The sequence below is a fragment of the Tympanuchus pallidicinctus genome, unplaced genomic scaffold (genome assembly GCF_026119805.1).
Source record: "Tympanuchus pallidicinctus isolate F22 unplaced genomic scaffold, pur_lepc_1.0 scaffold3, whole genome shotgun sequence".
In the NCBI taxonomy this organism is placed as follows: domain Eukaryota; kingdom Metazoa; phylum Chordata; class Aves; order Galliformes; family Phasianidae; genus Tympanuchus; species Tympanuchus pallidicinctus.
Window position 1 is genome coordinate 49,977,133 of NW_026294747.1, and position 11,323 is coordinate 49,988,455.

Below are 11,323 nucleotides of genomic sequence, written 5' to 3' on the forward strand. Positions count from 1 at the left end.
TCTGAAGTGCCAAACATCTTTTAATCCTACAGTGTCACTGAAAACGCTGACATTTACCTCCTTTAAGTACTGGTAGTGTGGCTGTGTGGAGGGGACTGTGTGCTCCTGGCAAAGAAATAATAGAATTGAAGGGATGTTAGCTTTGCTTGGCTTTAACTGGAGGAGGAGATACTTGTCGGCCATTATCAGTATTGGTGGGAAATTACTCTCTATCTCATTTCCATTGCAAGATAATGAATACCATTAAAATCCACCAAAGAGAAGTTAATCCAGGAAAAATGTTTTTCCAAGGAGAGAATAAACAACCAGTGCTCAGACATCTGCTTTGGGAATGGAACTGCTGTTACTCCCATTGACAAACCAACAGGAACGTATTTTGTCAAGGCAGTAACTTAGTCAGCAGCCTGAGGGGAATTACTAAAAGGAAAAGATCGAGAAAAGCATTTCTTCCTAAGTTTCCAGATAACCTAGATCTTCAGTTTGCTGCAATAATGTTCTGCAGTCTGTTAGTCTCCTTGGAATCTGAGGATCACTTGTCTTTGTTGTTATAGGTCTCCAGCGTCGTAGACTGATTCCTGCTCCATTGCCAGATGCTGCCTCCCTAGGAAGAAAACCCAGTGTCACTGGCCAATGGGTTGATCTACCACCTTTGCCAGGCACTTTAAAGGAGCCATTTGAAATTAAAGTTTATGAGATTGATGATGTGGAACGATTACATCGACACAGACAAGAGGAAACCGAGGTCAGCACATATTTTATAACAACTGTAGACAACATAAATTACAGTACACAGGCAGAATCCTTGTTTGAATGCTGGAACAGTGTTTGAGAAATAGATTGCAATTAATGCACTATAATTATTAATTTTACAATTCATATGTTGAGGTACCCTTAACACAGAAAACGAAAGTGATTACTATCTAAAATTAATTGTGTTTAACGTGACTGATGATGAAAATGAAAGTTACCCATGAATACATTATGAGAAAACTTCATAATCTTAGTCTAGCTGATGAAACCTTACAGCTTCTCTCAACTGTAGGGTCATTAACTTTTTATGTAAATGACAGGGTTCTATTAAATCAGGGATACACTGAGTTTAATTTACTTGTAATTGGAAAACACTTCACCTAATTCTATTCTAGAGACCAAAATTCTATATTCTTCTGATGCCTTTTTCCCATTTCTTTCATAATAGCCTTTCCAGGATGTTGAGAAGGTAGGAATACTTTTAAGAAAATAAGAATTCTTTTTTCCTAGGATTAAGTATAACTCCTTCATTATTATTAGGCTGTTTTGATTTTTCTTTTTTCTTTTTTTTTTTTTTGCACTACTGGAAAAAGAAGTCCTCTACAAACAGTGGTAATTTCAGAATGTATTGGAGGTGTTTGCTCATACTGAGAAGTGCAATAAATGCTTGAGTGACGTAGCATGCTGTTCCTCTAGACTGGAATCCATTAATGTGAACTTCAAATAGTAACAATAATAATAGTAAAAACAAAACAAAAAAAGCGACCAAACAAAAAACTCATCTGCCAGCTTTAATAGGTAGTGAACCGGGAGCAATTTGCGTCCAAATGTCAGAGGTCAACTCATAACAGGGAAATTAATGAGATGTTTTTTTCTTTGTCTTTAAAGGGTCTGATGTATTTCCATACCAAGCTGAAGATACTAGAGAGGCGCCAGCAGCGGATCAGAGAAGTAAAGGCAAAGCACGAGTTTTTGAAGGAAGAATTGGAAGAGACAAAATGCAGGTTGATGATGGACCCAAATAAATGGAAGGAAGACTGTAAGTATTTTTGCAAAATAGTAGTGTGACAGACATGTAGCAAATTCTCAGCATGTGAGCAGTCCCTCTGACAAAGTTAAGCATTTGCTAAGATACTTCGCTGAAAGGAGACCCAAGTGCTCTGTGACACCATTAGCATTTTTGTGATACAGGATTTTGTTCAGTGATGAGTAGTACCAGAAATGGAAGAAACTAACAACAGAGACTTGCTGTGATTCTTAATATTAACTATTCATATAATCTTTTATTGTCCTTCTTTCCAAAGAAGGAAATGTATTTTCAAATCCATGTTATAGATGGGAAACTGAGGCATGAGATTTGTTCGCAGACTCAGTGATTTGAGTTTCAAGGTTAACTGTGGAAAAATGGAATTATTTCTTAGTTGAAGTAAAATGATCCATTTTTTTTTTTTTTTAACCTCATGATAGAATAATGTTTTATTTGTGAGCTTCTTATCTTAACATGGTTTTTTTTTTGTTTGTTTGTTTGATAGTTGAAGTGGATCCTGATCTCGATAAGGAGTCACAGGAGTACCTGGAGGCACTGGAGCAAGTGACAGAGGAACTAGAGCAGTGTGTTAATCTGTGCAAGTCACATATCATGATAGTGACGTGTTTTGATATTGGAATAACAGATGCACAAGATGGAGTAAGGGAAGTGGAGGTTTGAAGAGAGGTTTTTCAAGGGACTGAAGGAAGTGAAGCTGGATTGTCCGACATGAAGAAGTAAAGAGATTAAGCAGTTGGGAAGTGGAGGAGAAAAAGCGAAGGCTAAAAAGCAGCAATGAATGTTGTAGGAGAAAGAAACGGCTGAGGGATGGGAATGTTCATAAATCATTTGGTGCCTCAACGTGACCTGAACTGTACAAAGAGGAAAGTAGGAACAAGTATTGCTTCTACCAGAGGGAAGTGAAGAAATTTAGTACAAACCAAGACATTTAAAAAAAAAAAAAATATCAAACAAGCATACAATGGAAGTGCCTTTAAAGTTCATTTGATTTTCATTTTTGTATTTGGTGCTAGAATTAAAGCCAGCAAACCTAAGCAGACTACAAAATGTATTCCTACGAAGTATTTTATACTGTATAGTGTATTTATGACTATATGTAAAAACAAACAACATTGTAGCAAAAGCAATAAGTAAATTATGTTTTCATACCTGAACTTGCCTTCTTGTTTCATAGAAAAGCTGTTTTATGTAGCAGAATTAAAACTGTATTATAATTGTTTTCTTGGTTAGGGTTCAAGATATTTTTATGAACATTTATCTATTGAAAAGGTGTATTATGGCATTTTGAGATGATTGTTTTACCTTCAGGTTTTGTATTATTACTTTTTCAGATCAAAATAAATGTTTGTTTTCCATTTTATATATTCATATATAGATATATATTAACTGCTTACTACTTCCTTGGTTAACCTCACTTCTCACAGACCTGGTCTTTTTTAATGTGAGGAAGTCTACAAAGGGCACTGTGGTTTGTTTTTGGTTTTCTTTTTTCCTCTGTGGCTGCAGGAATTGAGAATTATGTTTATTACCAAAACCCTAAAACAAAAAAAAAAAAAAAGCAAAAACTTTTTTGTAAATGTTAAGTTAGGTCCATATTTTTATATAGTTTTGACTATAAATATAGCATTTGCATTTTGAACTTTTAAGACAGATAGTATATCTTTTTACAGTTTTTCTAAGGAAGGCAAACCCTCAGGATCAAGTTTATACATGCTGCATGAGATTTGTGCTTTTTTGAAGGAGGCCACATAGGTGTGGAAACTATTGAAAAATTGTTGCCAAACAAATACTTTTGAAAAGGTTTAATAGTGTATGTAATACCACATTTCATAATGAATCATATTTTCTGATCATCTTCCTTTTTATGGTTTTTTCAAATCCTTTGTACAAATATGTATTATAACAGCTTGCTTCGGTTTTTATCTGTGAATAAAAGATACATCTATTGTTATGATTTCTCCTTGCTATGTACGTGATATTGATGTTAGGAAGAGAGAGGATGGCCTGTGGTACGCAGCACTAAATGTCATGTTATATTATTTCCTCTCCCAAGAGAGAACTTATAAGAGAGTCTTGACATTAGTCATCATAAACCAATCAGAAAAGAGGCAAAACGCCAAAGGGTAAAATAAAGAGCAATGATAATACTGTTAGTACTTCACAGTTTACAGAACAAAGGCCTGTGGCTCAGATAACTTGTTTCTCATGATGAGACAAAGCAATTATGAGTGGGTCTGCAAACACATGAAAGCTTCAGGAACTGGAATTGAGCCCTGTGCTCCGTTGGACAATCATGGCAAATCACTACACCTATTTCTGACACTGCTGCATTTGCTCTCTTGTTGGACAGTAGCTATGCCTGGTCCTTATCTTCCACTGATGCCAGCTGTAGTAGCTCCAGGCAGATTTAATGTAAAGCTAATGTTTCTAATGACACCATCTCAAGTATTTTCAAGCTATTTGTCCAAACAACCTGTAATGTGTAGCATTTTCCCATCTGTCCCTCCCTCCCTCTTTCTTTTCAAAGCCCTCACAGCACAGCATCCAAGCACCACACTCTCTGGCTCTCAGAAGGGGTCTGTTCGTTGGGGTGATAATGCTTTTCTCCTCATTAAATAGCTGGAGGATGTGGACAGTGAGAGCGTGAGTCTGATGCTTAAATACCTTTATGATTTTTGATAAATTGCAAAGGATGCTCTTCCCTTATCAAAGTCCCTTATGGTTTATTCCTGGAAAAAGCTGTACCGTGTTTGCATACTGGAATTTGGCACTGCTTTGGGTTGTATGCAGGGGAATGTGACATCTAGAATTTCTGGAAGATCCCCTTGCTGATATCCTTGACTATCAGATATATTTATTTAGCTGTACTTTTTTTGTGCATGTGTGCAGAATTACACAGTTCTTCCAAACACAGCATTGAAATCAAGATGTGGATCACTGCACTGTGGCTTTTCCAAAGCAAAATGAAGAAGGTAGAGGAGCGCTGAGGAATGAGTATTTCTTAGCAAAGTGGAAGGCCTCCAAAATATAGTGCTGAAGGAGAATGCGTCCGTTAGAACTCTGGAATGCAAAGCTAGATTTGTTAGTGCTTCCATTTCACTGTTGTGTGGAGATTTGCATCTTAATGGTGCTGCTGCAGCAAGAGTTGACCAGTGATCACCTCTGAGCAGTGGGCACAGCTGTGCAGCTGGGTTCACATCTTTTCAGAGTGGCCTGTAAGTCACCAATGAATGGCTACAGGAGTTCTTTTATTTGCCAGCCACTTCATTCTCTGGGAGTTCTCTGTTGCTTCTCCCCAACTCCAGCAATGTTGTAATGCTCTGAGATGAAAACCAAGCCACTCATCATCTACCCCAAATTATATAAACATTATTTGTTTTAATATTCTGCCATGCAGTGTTAACTGTCAGTCTTGCAACTGTTTACACTTTTTTTTTGCTTAATTTCTAACTATGCTTATGTTTTCCTCAAAATAGCAAAAGAGACGTTTCAGGGCTGCTTAGTTCCATGTCAACGTGGAAATTGCATATGTATTAGATGCATTTAGCCTCTGGCTTGGTGGCACGAAACAAAACTGAGATGTAAAATAAGGTGAGGCACTGATGGGTGAAATAGCAGACATTTTACTTATGCAAATAGTGTTCCTTACTGGTGTTTGTGGATAGTGAGGTATGTTTTGTATCTCAAGTCCTCGCATCCTGTAATATTCCTTTCTTTTTGGCTACTTTTGCAATCCTGTCCAGTTAAGAATCACGCTAACAAATGTTCAGTTTATAATAAATTGTAAGTGGCCTAATTGCAAAAGGTTTCAAAGAAGAGTTGCAAACAGAAGTTGGGCGCTTTATTTCATCAATTTTCTTTTGAGATTTAATGATCTAAGACAGCCATTAAACTGCACTCTTAATCACAGAATCACAGAATTGTAGGGGTTGGAAGGGACCTCCAGAGATCATCGAGTCCAACCCCCTGCCAAAGCAGGTTCCCTACAGCAGGTCGCACAGGTCGGCATCCAGGCAGGTCTTGAACATCTCCAGAGAAGGAGACTCCACCACCTCCCTGGGCAGCCTGTTCCAGTGCTCCGTCACCTCACTGTAAAGAAGTTCTTGCGCACATTTGTGCAGAACTTCCTATGCTGCAATTTCCAGCCGTTCCCCCTTGTCCTGTCTCCATTCACCACTGAAAACAGTCCGGCCTCACCATTCTGCCCCCCACACCTTAGATATTTATAGACCTGGATCAGGTCCCCTCTCAGTCTCCTTTTCTCAAGGCTGAACAGACCCAGTTCACTCAGCCTTTCCTCATAGGAGAGATGCTCCAGGCCCTTCACCATCTTCGTGGTCCTCCGCTGGACTCTTTCCAAGAGATCCTTGTCTTTTTTGTACTGGGGAGCCCAGAAGTGGATGCAGTACTCCAGATGAGGTCTTACCAGGGCAGAGTAGAGGGGGAGGATCACCTCCTTCGACCTGCTGGCCACGCTCTTTTTAATGCACCCCAGTAAGCCATTGGCCTTTTTGGCCACAAGGGCACACTGCTGGCTCATGGCCAACCTGTCATCCACCAGGACACCCAGGTCCCTTTCCACAGAGCTCCCCTCCAGCAGCTCATCCCCCAACCTGTACCGGTGCATGGAATTATTCCTCCCCAGATGCAAGACTCTACACTTGCTTTTGTTAAACCTCATCCGGTTTTTTTCTGCCCAGCTCTCCAGCCTGTCCAGGTCTTGCTGAATGGCAACACAGCCTTCAGGCGTGTCAGCCAATCCTCTCAACTTCGTATCATCAGCAAGGAAAAGAATGTGCTTGTTGAATTTGTCACAGTATCAAATAAAACCACAGAATCCCAGTGGTGCTGGAGAAACTCTTGGCAAGCCTCAGCCACAGAACAGTGCTTTCTCTTTTGGTTATGGATCTTCCCATGAAATTCCTGTGCTCCTTCTTCCATGGGGAACCCTTCCTGGTCCCCTCATGGCCCAATCTACCAAGCAGCTCACGTTATGATTATTTCCAGGCAACAGGATTGCTCCCAGCCCGCTGAGATGTAGTGATAGCTGCTGTATTTTTAAATCAGTGTAATGGTAACTCAATAAAACCTCAGAAATGAAGTGAGAAAGCCAGGCTCTTGTCTGGCTACTGAGGTCTCAGGAAGCTGAGGAGAACTTTGGATTCTGGAGATGGTCTCCAAGCTTACTTTTGTATTTTCCCATGGACGTGGACCAGTAAATTAAAACTACTTCTAAGAAGTGGGATTTCAACTTGCTTGTGAGAGTTTACAAGCAAGATGGATGAGGTGGTGGTCACCTCTGTAAGCTCTGCTGTTGTTGACCAAGAAGTGTACATCTCAGGGGCCGTTTACATCTTTGTAAATGCAATTATTGCAAACACAGATTCCCTACAGACAGATCAAACTCTGTGTAAGCAAAACCTTATTCATTGGATATGTTAAATCTTATTTTTTCCAAATAGTGTTTCTGTCTAAGCTAAGGCTTTTCTAGGACACCCTAATTGCAGTATTGAAACATCAGTAGTAGTAGACAATGCAACAGAAATATGAGATTATTTGTTCTTTTCTCAGCATGCAGTAAGTGTTTCATTTATTTCTATTTCAAGATGCTCATGTATTTTGTTCCTGGTCATAAATCCATGTTTTCCAGTCACTTGCATTTTATTTTTAAAGTTACGTGTGGAACATAACTCCACCGGCAGCTGTTGTATATTGAGGCTGTGAGCAGGGTTTAAGGCAAAAATGTTGGCTCTAAGATGACCTCTGTATCAGCTGTCCAGGCTGACAAAAATGGACACAAATAAAAAATGGTGGTGTATTTGGGCCCTGGTTCACTAGAGCACTTAGGCACCTGCTTAAGCAAACAAGTAAATCTGGTTTGTATCCAGCAAAACACTCCAGTTTTGGCTTATGTCCCACTGACTTGGATTTTTTGCTCCAGGGCTTCAGACAGTGTTAATTGCCTTAGCAGTAGTTCAGTGGAGCTATGTAGGTCCTGCTTAAAGTGTTTTTTACTTATCAGTGGTATTTGGGAGAATGGAAAGAATAATTCTGTTGATGTGCAATGGTATCACAAGTGCAAATTAGAAAGCAAAAATTGCCTTCCAGGCTGCTCCTGTGCGTCTCATGCCTTCATGCAGAGTTTGACTTGCAGAAATCTATTTGTGAAATGCAGAGAGTAAGACATAACTCTTGACAGTTTAGGTGTTCAGAGAGATTTATTACCAGAGCTGCAGGGGAACTGCCTGAGGATTGGGTGTATTTAGCACCACAGTAGTCTTACAGCAGCATACTTAGGAGATCATTATTTAATTTGCTGTTTCCCTTCCTAAGACTCTTCCCAAAAACTGAGGGGGCTGCAGGAGTGTGGTGGCAGAAGGATAGGAGTTCTTCAGAGCAATTCACACAGTGATTAGATGTGATAGAAGGTGATAGACAACTTCAGTAGCTTGGTTTTGCCACTTTTATGCCTTTTGCTTCTGACTATTGAGTTCAGCTTGAGAAAGGTTATTCCTGGCCATTTCCCCATGGCTCCTGAGTGGGAGGAAAGGGCAACAATCCTTTGGCTCTCACCAGAGGTTGGATTATAAAGTGATGTTCATGCAGCAAATCCATGCTACATTTCTGTTTCTCTCCAGTGCATCAGCACACATTCAGTAACATAATAGAACCAAGAAGGAATGGCCTCAAATTGCACTGGATGAAGTTCAGGTTGGATATTAGGAAAAATATCTTCTCAGAAAGAGTGGCAACGCATTGGCACAGCTGCCCAGGGAGGTGGTGGAGTCATGGTCCCAGCCTAATTCTGCAGATTTTGTTGCTTCTTTTTTTTTTCCTTTCATGTAAACATTTCCATCAGAGCTTCCTTTCAGGTGTGGCAAAGGAATGCAGCAGCTCATGTGGTGCTCCTGGTCACCCTGGGATGGCTGAAGAAGCATGTCCTGACTTTTGGAAGCATGAGCCTGCCTGTTACTGAAACTAAATGAAGCTTTGCTGCTGACTTCAACAGGGAAGTACCAGGTCATTAGCTAACACCTGGCAGCACAGCCAGTGCATTGCATGGGCAGAGGCAAAGCCCTCAGGGTAGTGACAAGGTAGTCTCGGTCTCCTTATCAGGCTTGCTGCCTGAGGTTACCAGATTGCTTTCCGTGCTGCCCTTCAGAGTACCAGGGACATAATCAGGGCTGCAGAGCACTTGACACAGCTCATGCGACTGTATTTAAAGCATGTTTCAATTAATCTGACCTTGTGTAGGAAAAACCTGCAGAGCCCTAATGCTGCTCTCTGGGAGGTGCATGTGGTGCTCCAGGGCGCAGTGCAATGGGTTTGGCCCGTGACTGGAAAACCTGATTTTAAATATAGGGTCACCGTGAGCCTGTCACAATGATGCTCCATTTGTCAACATCCAGCACCGTTATACCTACAGATGCCCCTGATTTTGAAGGGTGCCGCTCATTTCATTGCACATTACCATTTAAATGAGTTATATTTGTACCTAAAGGCTTCTATCTCATGGGGCTAAGTGCTATACAAACACCATTTTTTAGCCTCAAAAGGGTATGAAGGGGAAGGATGGTGTGGACTGTCGTGTTCCCCTCTGAAAGGGCAATGTAATAGTTCTTAACATTTGTCTCCTACTTTGTCCTTTGCTGGGTCCTGAGCAAAGCATTCAGACATGGAAGTTGAAGCCTTGCAGACAAGCTCCAATGGGATCCCATTTCCAGGCTGCTGCTCAGTTTTCACAGTGAAGGAGTGTTATTTGCTTTTACGACAGGAAAGGAGAGAAAGCAAAGCTTTCCCTTCAGCTTTTCTCTTCATCTTTTGGGGAGATAAAGAGAAGGAGGAAAATATAATAATATATAAAACACATCTATAAATAAAGGAAGTGCCAGAGCCTACACTGTGCATTTCTTTTCCAAAGCTGTGTGTGCTGGGCAGGCACTGGGATAGGAGAAATGCTCAATAGAAAAGCCAGGGATGATGTTCTCCTCTAGGACCCAAGTGCTCTACTGTGAGGTTACGTTTGGGCTTGGACCAGTGGTGCTGACAGCACAGCAATCACATTTATCTGTCATATTCTTATCTTTCAGTTCAGGGCTTCTTCTGCTTGAAGCCCACTGAGCTGTACTGGCATTTGAACAGCATGTGAGAACTGCACAGTTTTGTATCATGCTCAAATTCCACTGCTGTGTGTAGTCATTGAGCCATAATCATCGCTAAATCCAAGTTGAAAAGATAGAACTCTGCACTGTTATCAAGATTATTTTTTAGGCAACGACTGAAAATGAGAGGTCTGTGATATTCTCAGGATGCCCTGGAACCCTCTTCAGACCTTTGTATGTCCTTGGAAAACTCCCTTCTCCAGACTGAAGGTCAAAGTTCCTTGTTGAGGTTGTCCTTGACGGACAGCCAATCCAACACAAACCAAGCAGCATGGAAGCACTGAATTTCAATCACACAACTTACAGAAATTTTCTTTCAAATCAGAAGCTGGGAGAGCTATTTATAGAACCACAGAATCAAAGAATCATGGAATGGTTTGGGTTGCCAGGGACCCTAAATATCATCCAGTCTCAACCTCCAGCAGTGGGCTGGCTGCTACCCACCAGACCAGACAGCCAAAGGCCTCATCTACATACCCTGTTGGGAAAGACTTTCAGATACACTGGTGATGCACTGACTGGTTTCTCAGAGGGACTAAAACATCTGCTTTCAGGTGTGTAAATTGTAGGTGTGTAAATGCAGGTCTGAAAACTTCATAAAATCTCCCCCCTCTCATCCATAGGTCTCATAGAATGGGTGTGACATTGAGGCAGTGACGCTATAAGATCAGTTAATATAATAGATGGGTCTATATATGTTGGGAATGTGGCCAGGAATTTCCGCTCTGAGTGCACCAGGCATGCAGCTGTGCAGCCCTTGCCCTCTGAGGCCTTTCCCCATTAGCAGTGTTAATAATAAGGTTGGAAGCGAGAATCGCAGCCTGACAGCACCATGTGCAAACTAACTGGGAGCCTCTGGAAACGCAAATGCCTGCCCTTCTCTGGGAAAGGCCTCTCTCTGACCCTCGTACAGACTGATCATGATTTTCCAGATGATGGTAGCTGAGAACAAGTCGAGTTCTGCTGGTGCTCCGGGGCCCACGCAAGTTGCTGCATGCACAGCAAGTGGCTCCATCTGTGCTGCTGTTTTCACAGAGCTCCCCACACTTCACATGGGCTGATCTTGCCATCATCTCCCACAGCAGCAAGCTGTACAGACAGTTGTTCTGCTATTTGTATTTAAGATGTGGCAATACTTCAGCAAAGCGTGGCTGTGTGTTTACAAATGTATTGCGTAAGGCTTCCCTTTGTTGTGCTATCGTTACATCAGAATGAATTACTAATGTCTTTTGCCAGCTTGCAGAACACTGGCACATATCTAGAATCACAGAATATCCCCAGCTAGAAAGGACCTGCAAGGAACACTTAGTCCGTCTCCTGGCTCAATACAGCACCACCCAAAATCCAAACCCTATGTATGAGA

General features: G+C 41.2%; 1 protein-coding gene across 1 annotated transcript in view; it reads left to right on the forward strand.

Moving 5' to 3' along the window:
- The window catches only part of KIF26A (kinesin family member 26A), a 96,470-nt gene extending 92,721 nt beyond the window's left edge, over positions 1 to 3,749 (forward strand). The window contains exons 13-15 of the mRNA XM_052693820.1: positions 552 to 742; positions 1,639 to 1,789; positions 2,283 to 3,749. Of these exons, the coding sequence (XP_052549780.1) occupies positions 552 to 742; positions 1,639 to 1,789; positions 2,283 to 2,458 (518 nt within the window). The 3' untranslated portion in view covers positions 2,459 to 3,749. The remainder of the gene's footprint in view (positions 1 to 551; positions 743 to 1,638; positions 1,790 to 2,282) is intronic.
- The last annotated feature ends 7,574 nt before the right edge of the window (positions 3,750 to 11,323 follow it).